The 19,909-nt window shown below is 44.3% G+C and overlaps 2 protein-coding genes across 3 annotated transcripts; one reads left to right on the forward strand and one right to left on the reverse strand.

Annotated features, from left to right (window-relative positions):
* Positions 1-720: 720 nt before the first annotated feature.
* On the reverse strand, positions 721-4,727 carry LOC133891765 (eukaryotic peptide chain release factor subunit 1-3-like). Of its 2 annotated transcripts, none has more exons than XM_062332510.1 (3): positions 4,562-4,727; positions 1,146-2,592; positions 721-1,060 (listed from the first exon to the last, which is right to left on the reverse strand). In XM_062332510.1, exons 1-2 carry the CDS (start codon positions 4,701-4,703, stop codon positions 1,244-1,246), a joined length of 1,491 nt encoding a protein of 496 aa, XP_062188494.1. In that variant the 5' UTR covers positions 4,704-4,727; the 3' UTR covers positions 721-1,060; positions 1,146-1,243. The 2 variants fall into 2 exon arrangements, with proteins under 2 accessions (XP_062188494.1, XP_062188495.1); XM_062332511.1 differs by having other exon boundaries at positions 1,142-2,592.
* A 12,132-nt stretch (positions 4,728-16,859) lies between these two features.
* LOC133890605 (U-box domain-containing protein 4-like) lies at positions 16,860-18,660 on the forward strand. The gene is made up of 2 exons (XM_062331060.1): positions 16,860-18,000; positions 18,101-18,660. The coding sequence occupies exons 1-2, from the start codon at positions 16,996-16,998 to the stop codon at positions 18,182-18,184; spliced, it is 1,089 nt and encodes a 362-aa protein (XP_062187044.1). The 5' UTR covers positions 16,860-16,995; the 3' UTR covers positions 18,185-18,660.
* The last annotated feature ends 1,249 nt before the right edge of the window (positions 18,661-19,909 follow it).

Genomic DNA, 19,909 nt, shown 5'->3' on the forward strand with positions numbered 1-19,909 from the left:
CATATCAGAGCGGTACCTAGCGGCGAACAGGGAGGTGAGGCGGATGCGAGCAACGAACGGCGGCCAAATCACCAATCGAATCTGTCATAATCGTGATGGTCAAGCGAACAACACTCGGTAGACGAACAATCAAAGCAAGGATCTTGCTTTCTAGCTAGTGCCGAACAGCACAACCACAACGAATGCGCAACTTTGGTTTGCTGCTTTCGTGGTGGCCGGTGATTACTGCAATTGCTTCGTGAGGAGAGGAAGCACACGCGGACGGCCGGAGACAGGAATCCCCGCGTGCGTGCGGTACGCTGTAGAGCTCGGCGACGGCTGATCCGCAGAGGATCTTCCCCAACTCTGGCCGGAGCACTGCCCATCTCGATCTCCACAGCCGGTGAGTCCTGGGCCCGATCCCTCGCGCCCACAGCGCTGCCCCAACGCCGCGAACTAGACCGAACGCTTCCATTCCCCCTAGGAGGATCACCGGCTCGACGTCCGTCGTCATCATGCTGCTCTGCGCTAATTGACCACACCGCCGGCTCTCATGGCGTGGAGATGCTCGAAATGCGCCACCAGAAAACCGCTAGCCTCGCCTCCAACGAGGGCAGCTCATTTATGCCCCGTGCCTTCCAGTCCCCGCTGGCACGCCACGTCGGATGTTATGCCACCTCGGGTGGACCACTGAGGTACCGAAGTGACACTTCGGTACAATTTCACAATTTAGGACCCATGTGACACAGCGAATAAAATATTATATAATGACTTCATTGCAAAAATTGCAATGGTAGCAGTATGGAAGCATTCAAGCAACAACTAGAATTCAGATCTTGGGAACACAATCAGACTCACAAATGACGATGACATAGTTTAGAAACAAAATGTAACATCTGGCTATCCGTCGTGCGGTAACTTCTTGACACATTACTACCATGATGGCTTACTCGAAACTAAATAGCCATTTAAGTACGGTAACTTCCTGACACATTACTGCCATGTTGGTGACTCATAATCATTGGATTTAGGTCTCCTCCAGAAGAGGACGATGCAGGCCCATGCCCAACAATCTCTGGATCTGAAACAAAGGGGGAGGAACAGTCAAACAAAATATTATAGCGTAAGGTAGCAAACAAAAATTAATAAGGCAGAAATCTGCCTACTGCTGCTTCTCTAGTGTTCTTGCATGTTTTTCGAAACCGAGCTGTTGCAGCTGTGGCATCCTTCCATGGGCCAGCCCAGGCATGAGGTTGGCTGATTGCTAATCAGAGTCTTCGTACAAACCCTCGTCATCAGAAAGCTCATCAAAAGACCGGATATCCAGCTGGTAGCGCAACATACCACCAATGCCACCAAATCCTCTACAGAACTGTGATCCCTCTTGAGATTTGTTAGTGACAAACTCAAGCGCACAACCAAACTTCTTGTACTCATTAGCAAACCATTCCAAGAGAGACATCTTTTCCTGAACTTCCAACTCAGCATTAGTTGATGGGTCACGGAAATTGCTCTGATCAGCTTCCTGCTCCTTGTTCAGATGTTTTATAACAGATTCCCCAGAGGTACTGTTCTTGAGCACATATCTGTTGATATCCAGATTCTCCCACACTATCAGGGTCTCAACAGCACCCATTTCAAGAGCCTTCAGGGTGTCATCAACACCAAAGACATATTTCCCGGTATCTTGACTGATCTCCTCAAAATACTTGCCAATCAACTTCTTCTCTTGTATGAACTTCACATTTGCTAGGATCTCAGTGGACAATTCAATAGCTTGATTGAAACCATTCTCACCACCATATGAAACATCAACCACATTAAGTATCTTGGCTTGAAGTCGCTGATCAAACATGTCAGACTGGCTCAGCTCAGTCTTAAAATCAGCAGAACCAGCAAGAATCAGCCCTGCAACATTAGGCTGACTCGTAGCTGGATTAATGAAGAACTGAGTAGCAAGCTCAGCTGTTTTGCGGACATAATTATGGCGTTTCTCCATCCGAAGCCGAGCAAAACGCAGAGCAGACTGTCCTCCTCTACCATGCTTCTTTGGGAGATCAACAGTGAATTTGTGAAGCACTTCACGAGTATTGCCACTTAGTGTGCCAAAAAGAGTACCATTACCATCCATGACAATGAATCCAAACTTGTCATCAGATTCCAAGAGCTCATTCAAAGCCTCAGTGTGGAACTTGTTGTCACAAAGGTACAGTGACACATTAATAGGCTTGAAAGGCTCAAAATCAATAGTAACTTTCTTTTCCTTTCCATCTTCAGTAAGGATGGTTCCAGTGTAGAGAACCAATCCATTTGGAGGGACTTTGTTATAGAGCTTCAGCCTCTGCTGAGCTGAGGTGATGGCAGCCAACACTGATTGACGATTAACTCTACTCTTGATGTTTGAAGCAGTACCATATTCATCACCTAACATCTTGGCCACTCGAGCAATCTGGTCACGCGGCGGCATAATAAGAGAGATCATGCTCGTGCCATTGCCTCTAGCTGACTCCAGTGCCTTGATTAGCTTCTTAATCTTCCAAATCTCAATGTTCCTATCGGTCTCATGGCTGTCAGACATCTTGACAGAGCCTGGATTATTAGCTGACCTACAGACTGCCAAGCATGCAAACCGAACATAAGATGCGTCAAGTATAAAACCAGGTGCCCAGTTCCCCGACAGAAAATATTATGAACAGACAGAATTGAAAAAGAGAAGGCATCAACATTTCTCATAGGTCTAAGCTGCAGTATTAAATTAAAAAATAACAACATGTTTGGCAACAATTAGGAAGGGGAAGGGAGTTTTCTTCCAGTCCAATCAATTGTTTGGCAAGAAAGATGGGAAGTTGCAAGAAATTTACTTGTAGCATCTAGCATGTGAAACGTGCTAATATATGTAATGATGAATAGCTGAGATGTACGGATCATTCACTAAACAACAATTCCCAATCCCCTCCCACCTAAATTCCAATGCACATTATTCAAACAATGGATTCTAAACCAAACCAGCAAAATATCCTAAACCTTGCGCAACTTTTCAGTAATCAAATACCAGACAATCACAATGTTCTATGACACTGCTTCTGGAATGGCACTAGTGAACTATAAAAGGCTACAAAATACAAAGGTTAAAAAATGTGTGGTTATAATGCAGATATCTAAAATGATTTTGCAGCCAATGTCAAACAATAAAGCATGTGTAGAAGATTTATCAATAAGCCAAGCAGTGTACAGCAAGCCATCCCATATGGAAGTTAATTTTTTGTTTGGGAAAAACAAAATAAATTGGAGCAGCTATCTAACCCTGCAACATGACTGAGCAACCTACTTAACTATGTTAACATCGTATACATGAGACATGGACTCCACTAAATCTATACTACCAAGGTAGCTGTACCCTCACGAAAAAAAGGAAAGGTAACTAGCTAGCAAATTTGCCTTCACAAATGACAATAGTCAACAGAGTTAAAAGGCACCAACATGGACCAGACGACAGAATTAGTAAGTAAATATTGTTGTAACAATTAGATGTGAAGTTGTAAGTCAAACAAAATGGCACTTCCATTGTCTCACAAACTACCTAATCACTATAGGCTGTAATATAGCATAGGCCAATTCCTTATAAAAGAATTTTAAATGATAGGATAGGATCTAACATTCACGAAGTAGATAGCCAACCAAAACAACCCCTCTAGCTCATGTCCTACACCCACAGCTTCGGATCTTTATCCCAAGGTAGTACAGTACACTGAATGCATGGCTATTAAGTTTTATAATGGTTAAGGATTACAAATAATTCAGAAGCAACTAACAGAATAAGTATCGGTATTTCCCACTACACAAAATAAGAACAGAAATTAGAAAATGAATCATCACGTCAATGAAGCACAGAAGGATATCGATGCAAGCAAGGAGGACAACAGCACGTGATTTCAAAGTAACCTTCAAGCTGCACAAACAGCTCTTTAGTCATTACTTGATCATGTAAATCTATGGGCACTCTAACGGAAACACACAGTCAAATCACCTGAACTGAGCATCAGGGAATATAAAACAACATCACTACACATACTCGACTAAAAGAAAAACATCTACTCCCTGAATTTTCGAACTAACATGTATTTAGGGTTGTAGCCAAACCCTACTCTTCTCATCAAAATATCCAACAAATCAAATCAAGCTCTCAAATGGCATTCCCATGCACAGCATGGATCGACAAATCGGCACCACGCCCGCCACCTAGTGCACTCCCTAATCAGATCCACAGATCACGACGGCAACAGCACCACCACATGAACCAGAAATTCCGCACAAAGAGCCCCCAGATCGTCTCAGAACTAGGCACGATCAGACCAAACCACATCCTACCACGTGCACCCCGAGATCCAAACTTCTAAACCCGGCCGATCTGACGAGCATACGAACGAGAGAACGAGCGAACAAGCTGCACGATCCGATCGGATCCGAGCGACCTCCGACTCGCGATCCACTACACACCTCCGGAGGGTCGAGAAGAAGGATTAACGCAGCTGCGGGACGCGATCGGATCGAGGAAGAGCGGATCGGGGCTAGGGCTCCTTACCGAGGAGGGCGGCGTGCGGGGGGAAGCGAAGGTGGGAAAAGCCGGCTTCTCGCGTGTGGGGAATTGTGGAACCCTCGCCTCGCGTCTGGTTGTAGTCGGCTGTTCTGGACCGATAAGGCCCGTGGTGATAAGAGCACAGCATCGCGGCCGGGGAGCGGTTAGCTTACCGCTTGGGCCCAGCATCCCACCCCGGCTCGATGAGGCTGTGTGGTGGGGATTTTTTTTATTTTTACATTTTTTAATTTAAAATACTAAATAAATAGATGTCTGATTGAAAGATTGGTAAACGTAGACGTCTATTGTCGTCTAATGAGTTAGATTTTATCGCACTGAGAGGGTGACAAGCAGTCTAGCAGCGTGCTGCTTGAACAGTACTATTCAGAATTACTGTTTATGGCTCCAATTTCCTCTCTAATATGTTCTAATTAAAATAGTAGCCTTCAGTTGTTCTCAAATTCTATAATTTTTTTACGTGTTTTATAATCTATGTGCAATCAATTTTAATTAGATTTATCAAAAAACATAGAATTAAAATTAAAATTTTCTTAAAAAAACTACTTTTATAACTTCTAACAATTGTTAGGATCTTAAATAAATTTTCAAAAATATGAAAAAATTCATTAATATTCTTTTTATATAATTGACTAATTTATAAAATTATTTACGGCTCTATGTTATATAGTGAAAAGGTTAGAAAATATAACTCGTGTGGTGGGCGAGGGAGACTGGACACCTTTTTCCACGTAAGTCTATTTATTTAATATTTTAAGTTAGAAAATATAAAAAAAACCTCGTGTGGTGGGCGAGGGAGACCGGGCACCTCTGCTTGCAGTGCAGCTAGACCGGACGACGGCTCGGCGGCTGGAGCGGAGTTCGATGGCAGGAGGAGCCGAGTGGCCCAACCAAACGCGGCCCTGATCGTTGGAGTCCAATTCCAACACCAGGATTTCGGCCCCAATACTGATGAGACCAATTGTGATAGGACTTGCTGATCTTTCTTCAAAAAAGCACAGGACTCTGCTAATCTTTCCTCAAAAGACATAGGACTCTTCCTAAAAAAAAGGAAGAAAACATAGGACTCTGCTAAGCACAGATATCCGCAGCAGACTTTACCAGCGTATACACTAGTACAGACACCCATCGCAGTTGGATCGCACCGGTAGTTGAGTAGTATCGATGGAACTTGTGACAACTTCAGCTACTACTACAAAGAAAGTCAGTAGCTATTTATTAACCTCTTTTTTTTTCTATTTTTCTAGCAACGGCTCTGAGCAGTTGGATAGGAATCTGACAGCTCACATTCGTCTTTAACCTCTTCCCACCTCCTAATCTCACCTTCGTACTCGCTCTCCAGCCTGTCGCTCTTCTCCATCTGTCTCCGGCGACGTTCCCACCACGCTAATCTAGTGTCTTTGCCTTTCACATCCTAGCATTGGCTCACCGACAGTCCCCTGCTGCAACGCCCTCACGCCCACCTCTTTCTCTGAGCATCCCTCTAAACCCAAGAAGCACACATGTGATCTGAAAATCTTCCTCCTAAACCCTAAACCTAAAATCTAAAATATTTTCATGAGCAAACTAGAGTTCACTGATAACTCATTTTAATTAGTTTGATTAAAAAATCTAAGTCAATATTTAATTAAAATTCTCCATAAATCATAAAAAATCATTAATATTCTTATCATGTGATGTACTAATTTATAAAAATATTACTAATCTTAGTTTATTGGTAAAAAAAATAAATTCCTTTGTAATGCAACATATACTCATATGAGCAAATAAAAACAAACTCTTGTCAACCAAACTGAACACATATAACCTTTTTTAGAAAATGGATAAAATCATCCAGTTTTTTCATCATGGGATGCGTACAGCCAACACACTGTTGCAATATTCTAGCATATATAGCCAGCATCACACATGGAGGAAATATGATAAAAAGTCATAAATTATCATGCAGCTTAATATATAGCTAAGTAGCCACCGATACAACATCACATACAGCTAACCAAACAAATCCTACCATATCTGACGGATGAGACATTCCGACAACCAAACATGCCATAGTTGTTGGAACTGAGTTCATAAAATGGCACAACTCCAGGATCACACATCAAGATACCTACTTCGACAAATCAACACCAAGATCCGCCATTCACCGTACATACCGCAATGTCCAATCAATGAATCGTTTCTAGTGTTCCTATCTTCAGAAAGTTCAGTTAAACAAGCTGAATGGTCGTTCAGTTTCGTCAGCGAGAGGAAAGATATGCACCGAAATCAGGCCAAATTGTTCAAGGGAATGGTCTCCATTGAATTGTCATGTACGTACGACTGGTATTTTGAGTCATTCAGGTGATCGTTGTCAGTTACTATCACCCGACGACGTGGCCGATTGTCGAATCATTTTCATGTGTGTTGTAGTGTAATACTATTACGGGCCCTCAGGCCCTGTGAGCATCGCCAGTTGAGCTGTATATAAGAGTAACTAATTTCTGAAAACTGCATGTGGAGATTTTTGGCGATTCAAGAAAACGAACTGATTTAGCTGACGGTGGTCACATCAGAGATCAGACGACACCCAACTGAAACAACAAATTCAGTTTACTGTTCTTCACCGAACTGATCGGCGTTGGCCCTAAACTTTGGCCGATCGGAATTTCTATAGGTAGTGACATGTAGAAAAGAAGAAGCTTTCGATGAAAACGAGTTTGCTAGTCAACAGGTACGCGTGCCAGCAACCGGTGAGGTACTTTCTTCACTCGTTTCCATCTGACCTAAGCGATGGATCACTTTTGGCGTTCCCTTTTTGGATCAATGGTCGCCGTGGATGTTCATTCCCTTCCGGATCCCTTTTCAGATACGAAGTTGCTCCTGTCGCAGCGATCAATCAGATTTAACAATGTGAAGAAAGAAGCCAATCGGGTCTTACGTACGGTGTCACGTGATTCACACGATCACTCAGCAAGTGGGTTTGTAAAAACAAAAGACTGATGCAGGCTGTGCATTGTGAAGTATATTGACTCCTTTTCCCAGTTTTTTTTCTTACTGATCTGGAATTTGAACACGATGATTCAAGTAATGCTTCTGGGCAATCCGATGTCCAGAGAGGCGGAACCACTATCCTACCTAGAATTCACAATCTCCATAATAATACTTCTCTCCATGGATACGAATTTTTTTTATCTTTGCCGTTGGACACTAAAATAAGTGGATATTTGATGGAGGACATTGGCACGATTAAAATAGTATTTCTAGCTCCAGAGGTTAATGAAAAGTTTCAAAATAACGTCTATGCTCACGTATACACTGAAACACGTGCTTTGACCCCATCAGTCACTCTCTTACCTCTCCCCTCCCCTTCCGCTTGCCTGCGTGCAGCGGCCCTACGCTATGGCTGACCACTCTAAGGGCATGTTTAGTTAGATTAAAGGCCTGGTTGTTTTGCTATCTAATCTTGTCATAATTAAAATTAGGTATGTCACACATGCTACGGCTACTGTTTAGTAAGGATACTAACTTTAGGTTGTCACAAATTGTTAGTCAAGTTTCAAAGCTTTTGTCGTAGAAATTTTTGCTGTACTTGTGACGGGAAAAAGACCGCTATGGGCTTGCAGCGCGCCACAACGCGAAATATTTCTCACTCTCTCTTCGTTAAAGTCATCTTCTTTCTCTTTCATTCTCACATTTCTCACCGCAATCGCTTCGTAGATTCCCGACCGCCACGTGCTTCCCAGGTCCTCTCTCTCTCTATCCCTTTCCTCTCATCTTGAGTTCTCCACCATTCACTCTTCCTCACATTCTATTTTTGAACAAATCTAGACCTCCACCCTCTCTAGCAGTAGCAACAACTCTTTTAATCTTCTTCTGTATAGCAGCAGCTCTCAATTCCTATCTCAATTCCTACCTCAAGTTTAGAAGTGCAAAGTGCAGCTCATATAGAAGAGAAAAGGTGGTGCGTTACCAGGTAGCTCGTGAATATTTATCCTTATCTTTAGTTCTGTTGGTTGTTCCTGTTGAGATCATTGGTGTCTTGCACGCTCCTTTTATCTTCTCAGATATTCTTTGCTTCAAGTAAGTGCTTGCATGAGTAATATATAAGTTAATTACAAATGATGATATACTTGTACCCCTTTATTAATTTGTTTTAAAATGTAAACACAACTTATGTTAGGAATTCATGATTTGTTTGTTCTGTGGAATTTTCTCCTATATTTTGTTTATCCCTATTATACCTACACTAGTATAGTAAAACTTTGATAATATTTTTTCTAGATGGGCCAGTGGAATTTATATTTACAATATTACATAAATGACTACTAATGTGGAGGGAAAGGTTGATTGTTGCCGTTACTTTATGCTTAGCCATATATTGGTATATGATTCACATTCAGAAAAACAGGAGAAAACCTGTGAAATATGCTCCCATATTGAACGGGAGTCACGGCTGAACCGCTTGTATAATGGAACTGAGGCACATTGCATCAATGAGCTGTGCATACAAAAATTAGTTTTTCACAGCTTATGTGCTCATATTAGATCACTTGTTTTGTTAGTGGACACATTGCATGTCACAGTGGAGGAACAAGCTACAATGTCCATTCATGTTGTAGGTCAAAACTGGTCAAACAAATCAATTGACTTTGAGTTCAATCGATCGGGAGAGATGGTTAGTAGGTACTCCGATACAATTTTAGAGCCCGTGATCTCATACGCATCAAATCAACTAAGACACATATTAAGATAACAAGTAGCCCAGTCAGATTTCACCCTTACTTTGAGGTATGACTAAGATGTTTGACCATTAGTTTTCCAAATATTGTTATAGGTTTTGTCTCCGTCTAATTGTTCAATACTTGTGTCTTTTCTTAGGGATGCATATGAGCTTTGGATGGTACTCATATACCAACATTTGTCTCTATCCATATGTAAGATAGGTTTAGAGGTAGAAAGTATATTCCCACCCAAAATGTATTAGCAACTGTTGATTTTGATCTACAACTTATCTATGTTCTTACTAGATGGGAGGGTTCAGCCCACGACTCTTATGTGCTTCAAGACGCACTATCACGTCCCACTGGCCTTAAAATACCAGAAGATAGCATTATTACGCATGGCTCATGTGTCAAAACTAGCTTTAGTTTTTATCTAACTGTAGCTCACATATTCATGATGTAGGTAAATTTTTTATTGCCAATGCTGGATACGCAGCAAGGCCCGGTGTACTAACCCCATATTATAGCGTCCACTATCACCTAAAAGAATATAGGGGTGCTAGACAGCCAGAATGCCCGAAGGAGTTGTTTAACCATCGCCACTCTTCGCTTAGAACAACCACTGAAAGAGCGTTTGGTACATTGAACAATCATTTTAAGATCTTTGCGAGTCAGCCATTCTTCCCTTTGAAAACTCAAATCAAAATTGTTATTGCTTGTTGTGCGCTACATAACTGGATCCTAGAAGATGGTCCAGATGAATATGTATATGATGATGTTGCTTGGTACTCAGCCCTACCAAGGAGCAGGAGGGTCCATTGTGATTTACAATAGGAGGGTCAGGAATAGACACAGAAACGAGATGAGGTAGCACAAAAGATGTGGCAGGATAAAGTAGGACAACCTGTAGCTGAAGGTGTAGCTAATATGTAGAAGTTTGATGTATGGTGACTGCTTTTGTTTCATGTTTGAACTTCCAGTTTGCTATGTATGTGCACACTTTAAGACATTAAGTTGTTCTATTATTTGCATGGTATAATCCTTTTTTAATTTTTTATGTTCTATGCTGATTCTAGTAGTATGTAATTAAATTGTCTCCTATCATAAGGAGCAACAATGGCAAAAGGGAAGGGGAAAGTTGATGGGGATATGCCTTCTCATGAGAGAACTATCAATTGGGACTTGTTGAGTACCTTTCGTACTCAGTCTTATTGCTTTTAGATTGTTGAGTTAGAGATCAATCTCAACCCAGATGAAGTCAAAGAGAAGAAGTCTAAGATTGCATCCGCACTCATGTTGCCTGTGGCATTGGGTTGCGTCGTCATTTCGCTCCGCTGTGTTGTAGGCTCTTCTGCCTGGCTGGTCTGCTGTGGATTCTTATCCACCAGACCATCTTTTCGTTTTTCAGGTATTTATTTTACTTATTTGTATTTGAAGTATGTATTTGATATCATTATGTTGAATTTTATGCGTATCAGCTACTTAATCCAAGGACTGATACAGGAGGCACAGGGGAACTTGAGTTCAGGGTCCTGACAAGTCAAGCTGGTACCAAGCCTCCAAGAGGCGCCAAGTCACCTTCTAGAAGCCAAAATAGCCTAAGAGCCATTTCTTAGAGTCCATTGAACAAATCAATTCCACATTACTATCACTCGAGAAATTTCTCAATGCTCCTGCTCCTCAAGTGCCCCAACCTCCTAACCCTCATGCTAGATTGTGAGAGCGGCTAGAGGCAATGGCAATTACCCCTGATGATAAGATAGCAGTTGGTTAGTACCTGGCTCACAAAGAAAGAAAAAGTATACGTGACTTCTTAAGCTGTGGAAGTGACACGACTCTATAGATTTGGGTGTACAAATTTCTCACCGGTGAAGATTATTAATTGTGTTAGGTCCAACTTTGTGCTTTTGAGTGTTTAGTTGTGATACTTCTTTTGGACGTTCATCTGTGATACTTCTTTTGGATGTTCAGCTATGATAGTTCTTTTAGGTGTCTAGCAGCACTACTTGTGCTTACACTTAGCATGCAATGGTAACAATACAATGAAACCTTTTGTACTTAATATTAGGTTCATATAGCTAGTTGCTAATTGATTTTGGGAAGTAGTTCTTCTATTGCTTAATGTAATACATTTTGTAAGTAAAAATATCTTAAACTATAATATTTACTACCATGGTCTGATGAATGATATCTAGATCTTGCTTGTAATTTTATATCTGTGTGTGTAGTGTCATTTGAAGGTCTATTATTTTCTTTGTGGCGTAATGATGCACTTGGGATGACACTGTATTTTGTTATCCTACATGTGTTTGTTGAAAGTTAAAACAAGTTCAAATGTGTAACAACAGCAGCATTACATCAAGGGAGGGTACCAAATGTGGAGACAATAGCTCATCTAGCACTTGTGAAGCTAGTACCAAGTGTTCAAGAATCGTTAAGTCACCTTCCAAAAAGTTAACACACAAACACATGTATTGTAAGAGCAGTTACCACACAAGCACACGTGTTGTAATAATTTATAGGAGTAGCTACCACACAAACACATATGTTGTAAGAGCAGTTACCACACAAGCACACGCTAAGAGCAAGTATCACATAAACACTTACATTGTAATAATTTGTAAGAGTAGTTACCACGAAAGCACACACGTTGTAAGAGTAGTTACCACATAAGTACACGTATTATGAGAGCAGTTACCACACAAGCACATGTATTGTAAGAGCGGTTACACACAAGCACACGCGTTGAAAGAACTTGTAAAAGCAAGTACCACACAAGCACATGCGTTGTAACAACAGTTACCACATAAGCACACATATTGTAAGAGCAGTTACCACACAAGTTGTAAAAATTTGAAAGAGCAGTTACCACATAAATACATATGTTGTAATAGCACTTACCACATAATCAATGTCAAAAGAAGGTATCCTCACCACACTAATTTGTTTGGATGACTATACCCACTGTTGACTGTAAACCAAACACTGCAACAAACTTTTGCTAAACATTTATGGTACCAATCCAAACAGGTACCACACAATATTTGCAACAACTAACCTATGGCATGGCTACAAACCAAACACTCCTATTTTGCCACAAAGTTAGTCAAGCCACAAGTGTGGCTAATTTAGTGGCCAACCAAACATACCCTAAGGCTTTTAGTTTTTGGTTTTTCTGTTTTCTGGTTGATGGATTTTTGTTGTTGACTTTTACAATAAATTTTTAATTTTTTAGTACATAAAAACCAAAAAAAAAAACTCATCTCAACTAGCTTCTCACATTTTAGTTCATTCCTTATAATCCAGCTTTTTAGCTTTCCAAAAGCCAGCTCACAATTGTGCTGTTTGGTTCTGCTTCTGGCTTCTGAGAAGCAAAAGTGTAAAAAAACCAAACCAAATAGGCCCTAATTCATGTGGTCTATGGCTTTGTCGAAGGGCAAGCCCACTCAGTACATGCATGTATATATGTATACTTAAAATTTTGTGCAGAAAATTTTCTATATGTCATGTTTCATAGGTGTGCCTGATGACCGTGGTCCATGACGGCCTAAGCCCAGCTCATCACAACCTAACGGGCGTTGATGCGGCCACAGCTCATGATCAACGGCTCACGCAGCCATGCATAGCGGCCCACGCGCCCTCAATGCACGAGTGACACCTGCGTGCATGAGTGTGTCGGTTCTTAAGAGGCTTAGACCGTGTGTGTGATGGCCCATGAACTAACTCGCATTGCACTCGACCTGTTGACTGTGGATGGAGGGCGGCGAGCACGAGTGAGGTAGAGGCCACGGGGCATGGCGTGGCGTTGGTGCACGCTTGAGCTTGGAGGCCGACGGCAACAGCTGCGGTGCGAACTCAAGCCAAGCAGGGCACAGTGGTGGCAACACGACCACGATTTCGATTGGTATATACAGCTAAATTGAAAATCCTAAGCCCGCCACTGCCTATGTTGTTGAACACTGACCAAAGCTCCTCGCGGTAGAAAAAATGGTATTCTATCGTGCCAGTGCCATCCTTCTTGACGTCCAACACGAGCACTGACGACACCACACCAAAGATCTTCACCTCCACCATAACCACACCACCCTGTGCCCCGTGCCTCGCGGCCTCCTGATTCCCCATCTGTCGCCCTTCGTCACGCGCATGCTCGAGGTCATCGTGTTTCTCTCTCCTATCCACTTGGAAACAACATTTTAGTCTTGCTAGCGTTCTCTAGCAAATGTCCATTTTTCGATAATGTCTAGCAACAAAGTTTAAAAAATCTAGCATCTTTCAACAAAGACTACACCTAAAGAGTAGATGGGGACACATAACAAAAATAATTGATATCCTGGACTGACCTATTAAGATCCAAATATCTCACTTATTGAGTATAAAATATCATATAGGCTGCTATATATAATAAATCACTGAAAAACGAAAATTTAACCGTATTTATGACACAAGTGGATCCGCGGCTGCTAAAGTGTGTCATATAACAAAATTTCTAATACTCATCACCATCAACAGCAAACGCAGTGACTTTTTGGAACGTTCAAAGTAGTATATATTTTTTATGTCGTAGCAACACCCCACTGCTCGAATTAGTAAATGTGTATCGGCTAAGTATCTCCACATCACAGTACAACAAGCACAAGTGCACAGCCAGCCCTAGATTTGGTGTTTCGAACTAACAATTGAGAGATTGATTTTGCTCGTGTCACCGTAGGACGCAGTCCTACGACATCAAATGCTTTGACACCTGCAGGTATTGCCTCCAAATGCTGCCATGGCTCTCACTCGTATCAGAACTCGTCCAAAACCCAGCCGAACGGGAAAAGGAAGTTTTTTATTTTTATATTTTGAAAAGAAGATGTATGTTTAAAAAAATTATAAAATAAGCTATTGTTTATGCACGACAAGCACCTACCGCATATTCAACGGGTGATAGGTTTAAAAACTAAATTTGTCACGTTGTGTCGCTGCTTTTGGTGTATCCGATCGCTTTCGTTTTTGTCGGTTTTATCACCCCACGCAATATTGTCCCCGCGTTAATTACTTAGCCCACGCACTGTCGTATTTCGCTATAAGATAAGAGCGGGCTGGTAAGGAGACACAACTCGAGAAAAGAGGAGACGAGTAGCGCGAGCAAAGGATGAGAGGAGAAGCAGCAACGCGAGCAACAACACGAAGAGAGGAGCAGCAGCGCGAGATGAGTAGAATCAGTCCGAGGCGAGGAGAAGTAGCCGCGCAAGTTACAATAAGTATTTAATTTATGTTTTTAATTCATACTTGCAGTAGTAATAGTAATTGAAGTAAGTAGATTATTTAATCTATTTAATTATATTTATTTAATTATTTGCTTAGTTTTATTATATGAATTTGATTATTTGCTTAGTTAGTGTAATAGTAATTAGCATGAATTTGTATAACAGTAATTAGCGTGAATTTGTATAATAGTAATTATTTTCTTAGTCAGAGTAAGTAGATTGTATAATAGTAATTAGCGTGAATTTGATTAGTCGATGTAATTAGATTATTTAATTAGTTTAATAATATGATGACTTAGTGGTGGCACTTTGTGTTTTTGGTGGCGTAGGGTGATAGTCTAGTGCATGTAGTCTCAACTACAATGTCTTTCTCAATTTCACTAAACTCACCCAAAAAATATTAGGGGATTTTCATCATCTAGGAGGTCGAACCGCTGATGTGCTTCTATAGCGACCCTTGTAGGCTTGGCGAGTCCTAGAACATCTCTTACACCTATGATCTACGCTTCTTCATGTGTGCCAACTACCAGTACGGTAAGCCTCGACATGGATCGTACGAGTACTCACCGGTATAGCGACGTATATCACTCATGCGGTACTTTCCGTATGATTTCATGCGCTGTCTTACTAATCTCCACTCTAGTTTCATTTATCCAGTCTTCTCCACATATCTGTGACTTTATGAAACGGCCGGACATGGAGTAAAATGAGCACCATAAGTGATGGGTCGACATGAGCGCGGTGGAGGAGGGAAGCGTATGAATGCCAGAAGTACGAGCAACAGTACGAGGAACTATAACTTAAACATTAGGAGGAGAAGAGTATGAGGAAGGCAGCAAAGGAGCGCGCTGCGGCTAAAGCACGCAAAGCAGAGAGGGAAAGGAAGCGGGAGAGGGCCTGTCGCGCCAAAGCGGAGGGCCCTGATGCCCCGTGAAAAGGCAAATATCCTAGGCGCACTCAGTACAGAGCATCTATTACAACCTGATCTATTTTTATTCCCTAAGTTATGTTTGGTTTTGCAGCGGCATACTATTAAGTTAGTCTTTAGGCGTACCGTACATGTCAATATTTGTTGTCGTTATCTCTTTATGGTCAGAGTCCATTCACGCAGCGAAAAAACCCATATCTCATGTAATATTTATCAACGTATGTAACCTCTATGCCAGGTTATATGATAATCATACTTCACAACTATTATTGTTCGACAAATTAAAATTTGTATCATTTCAACGTTACTTCACTAAAAAGTTAACTACACAAATAGATTAAATGAATAATAAAATGTCGACAAAATGACGTTGAAACAAATTTACACACACTCACTCATCCAATTCCTTTCTTTATTTATTCGCTCGTGCTCTAATAAAACAAAGTTATACTACTACACTCTATTCAACCCCACTATCACCAGTAAGTACTGCACTCTATGCAGAGAGATGACACGAAATAACACACTCACTCATCAAATTTCTTTCTTTCCTTATTTATTCACTCGTGCGCTAATAAAATAAAGTTATGCTGCTATATTTTATTCAGCTCTACTATCGTCAATAGGTACTACAATCTATACATAGAGATAACACGAAATGACACACAATAAGATGCGACATGAGTGACGAAAGCAGCGTGACATGGCCGACCTGTTTTTAGAATCTGATGTACCGAATACGACATTGTATATCATATTCGACACCTCATATGCTGAAAACTGGTGTTTCGCATTTTGAAATTGGATTTTTGGTGTTTAAGGTACTAAATACAGTTGCTAAATTTACAAATACACTAATATATTATCTATCTATTTTAGTAAATATAGCCACATTTGTTGATTATTTTTGGATTTTGGCCAGTCCACGCGTCCCCGATCCATCTGTCACCGCTCGCCGGTCTCTGTGCCGCGGGCCCCACGGCGCCAGGTAAGCCTGCCCACCACTCGAGACAGCCCTGCGTGGTGCGCGCCAAGGTGGACCAGCCCCGACCCGCACGCGCCCTGCCGCCCTCACGTGCACCACGCCGTACGTACGCGCGCGCGGGGCCCATCTCACATGCCACGCCTTCGTCTCGTCGTTCCGCACCGCGGTACCGGTCTGCCTGCCCACAGCGAGATGCGCGCCTCATCCCACGTGGCGTCCCGATCTAACGGCTGGAGCTTCACGCGGCTCACGGCATTCGTCCGTCGCTCGCCACGCTTCCCGGTGACGGCCGCACGGATGCCGTCGGATATGATCCAACGGTGGTTGTTGCGCTAGAGCTGAATGGAAAGAAAGATTAGGGAGGGCGGATTAGTTAACGCGGTTGGATTAACTCACCCGACCCCTTCCCTATTTCATCCGCTCGTCGCGTCGCCTCCGCTGTCCAAACGCAAGGCACCCAATTCCATTCCCCACCCGGCTCCCGGTCTCCCTCCCTCTCCTCGCCTCCCGGCATTTGCTTTGCTCCGAGCTGAGCCGCGCGATAGCTCACAACCGGGATGGAGTCGGACGCGTCCACCTCGCCGTCGCGGCGGAGCACCAGCTGCTACAGCGACAGCGGCGATTCCTCCTGCTCGGAGCCCTTCAGCGAGTGTGGCAGCGACGACCTCTCCTTCACGCCTGCCGCCGCCGCGGGCATCCACCGCTTGCTGCTGTCCTGCGCGGCCGAGGCGTCGGAGGACGCCATCTCATCGCTCGTCGCGGAGCTGGAGTCGCCGTCGCCGTCGCTGGACTCGCTCCGGCGCGCGGCCATGGAGCTCCGGCTGCTGGCCAAGCACAACCCGGACAACCGGGTCCGCATCGCGGCGGCAGGGGGCGTTCGGCCGCTCGTTCCGCTGCTGTCCCACGCGGACCCGCTGCTGCAGGAGCACGGGATCACGGCGCTTCTCAACCTCTCGCTCTGCGACGAGAACAAGGCGATCATCGTCGAGGCCGGCGCGATACGGCCGCTGGTGCACGCGCTCAAGTCCGCCGCGTCGCCCACGGCGCGGGAGAACGCCGCGTGCGCGCTGCTCCGCCTATCCCAGCTCGACGGCGCCGCTGCCGCCGCCATCGGCCACGCGGGCGCGATTCCACTGTTGGTCTCCCTCCTCGAGACCGGCGGCGCGCGCGGGAAGAAGGACGCCGCCACGGCGCTCTACGTGCTCTGCAGCGGCGCGCGCGAGAACCGCCTCCGCGCCGTGGAAGCCGGCGCCGTTCGCCCCCTGCTCGACCTCATGGCTGACCCTGAGTCCAGCATGGTGGACAAGGCCGCCTACGTTCTCTACTCTCTGGTGGGCTCCGCCGAGGGCCGCTCCGCCGCAGTCGAGGAGGGCGGTGTCCCCGTCCTGGTCGAGATGGTGGAGGTCGGCACCTCGCGGCAGAAGGATATCGCCACCCTCTCCCTCCTGCAGATCTGCGAGGACAACGCCGTGTACCGCAGCATGGTCGCCCGCGAGGGCGCCATCCCTCCCCTCGTCGCCCTCTCCCAATCCTCTTCCGCCCGCCCCAAACTCAAATCCAAGGTACACGCTACATCACATTTCCCCATCAAAAATACAATCTTTTCGCCCATTTCATCTTAACCCGATACGGTTCGCAAACTAATCCATTCCGAATCCGCAGGCAGAGGCGCTGATCGAGATGCTTCGGCAGCCGCGTAGCCCAAGCCTCCGCGCAAGGCCGGTGGCGGTCGTTGCGGCGGAGTGACCCCATCCCAATCCCACCCTACCTTGTTCGTGCCAGCTTTCTTCACTTCTTCGGCGAGACGAGCTGGCGCCGGTCGGCCGGCCGGCACGCGCGTGTAAATATCAAGCAGCGTGTTTGCGTCCACGAGCGAGTGTACAGTATCCTCAAGCGAGATGTTCGTCGGGAGAACCGAAGAACAGTCTAGTCTCCGTGTAATTTCCACCTTCCCAGCCTTCTTTTTATTCCCTTTCCTCCTCTAGTTTGGTTGCTTTGCTCCCTCGCCGGCCGCGGCGAGGCAAAGGTGTGTGCAGCAAAACTGCAAAAAGGCTTCGAATTCGCGTGTGCTCGTGTGGGTTGGATTGTGCTAGTCCGTGTGTGTACGTGCGTTGGGTTGGTTTCTGATTTTCAGTGGATACGAGAAAACCCTCTGTTTCTCTGAAAGCACCGTTTGGTTGGAATTGGAAACCGGCGATCGGGGATTGGATCGTGCTGTTGAATTCTGCTTTAACGTTTTCGTAACGTTTTCACGCGTGCTTCGCCGGCGACGGCGAGTGGGTGCCGCTACCCACCACCGTCGGCCGGGCCCGGCGCGCTCCGTGGCCGGAATGGCGACTGCTCGTTGAATCGTTGGCCTTGACTTGGTAAATCAGCAACCTTTTCCGGTTCAACCGAATGCGATAGCTCGGGTTTTCTAGTGGCATCTCAAACACCTACTTCGCTGTCTTGTTTGGCGCCACCAAAAAGCAGGGTTTCTGCCGCTTCTCGTGGTCTAGAAGATGTCGGATGGGCTGAATGGACGGACGAATGGGGCCCGTGCTTCCTGTCCTAGCGGTAAAGCTGAGATCTTGCCTGGCCGGGTGGCAGTCTGATCGCTAGTTCGTCTCTTGCGAGCTGAAAACGACGTCGATCTCTCCCTGGCAGATGAATAGCCCCGCTTCGGATATGTCGTTTTCCGAGGCGCGGAGCGCATGCATGCCGCCTGTTTCTTCCCACCTCTTGCATCGATTCCTTTTGTCGTTGCTAGGATTCGGTGCCGGTATCTTGTCGATTCTGGTACGGGAGTGGAAATCACTTGTCGGCTTGGGACTTGGCCTTGTCTATCCGCTGGCGTTTGGGTTGTGGGAAATGAAGGGTGGGAAAGGGATACGAGCTTCGGGATGGATTTAAACCTATGTTTGAAATGCGGTAAAAAGATAAGAGGTGGGTATAAGAATAGGATAAGAGGGGCTCATACCTCACCAATCGTAACACAGTGGAGGAGGTGGGTAAAGGACTAAGGGTTACGACTGAGATATGAGAGATGGATATCACTGCCCTCCGTCGGACGGATGAAGCGCTGGATTATAAAGAGTGTCTTTGGATTATAAAATGGAAACAACATTTACTTCTTCATGCTAAGTTGTTAACAGAACGCAAAGATAATTTTTGCATTATTAATTTCAGTGAGGGGTATTTTGGTCAAGAAAGTTTGTATCCCAATTCATGACTCAATGCAGCCAAACGTGGGAAATGGTCTAAATCTTCATATCCTTAACCCAAACTCAATTCCTTGTATTACAAACCTTATCCTTTTCCCAAACCCAAGCCCCATCCAAACGCCACTCGTTTCGGGATTACATAGATGCATGGCAAGTAGCGACCTGTAGGATACTTTCTTTTAACCAAACATGTTCTTTCTTCTCCAGTTACACAAGATCATCTGCGCAAGACGCAATTCGTACTAGAAAAAAAAAACTCTTCATGGAA

This window comes from Phragmites australis, chromosome 14 (assembly GCF_958298935.1).
Source record: "Phragmites australis chromosome 14, lpPhrAust1.1, whole genome shotgun sequence".
NCBI lineage: Eukaryota > Viridiplantae > Streptophyta > Magnoliopsida > Poales > Poaceae > Phragmites > Phragmites australis.

Bases quoted from the DNA above. Each gene is read 5' to 3' on its own strand.
- LOC133890605 (XM_062331060.1), top strand. From the start codon at position 16,996: ATGGAGTCGGACGCGTCCACCTCGCCGTCGCGGCGGAGCACCAGCTGC. The intron at 18,001-18,100 runs GTACACGCTACA...CCGAATCCGCAG, and splicing joins GCCCCAAACTCAAATCCAAG to GCAGAGGCGCTGATCGAGAT.
- LOC133891765 (XM_062332510.1), bottom strand. From the start codon at position 4,703: ATGCTGTGCTCTTATCACCACGGGCCTTATCGGTCCAGAACAGCCGAC. The intron at 2,593-4,561 runs GTAAGGAGCCCT...CATGCTTGGCAG, and splicing joins CCCGCACGCCGCCCTCCTCG to TCTGTAGGTCAGCTAATAAT.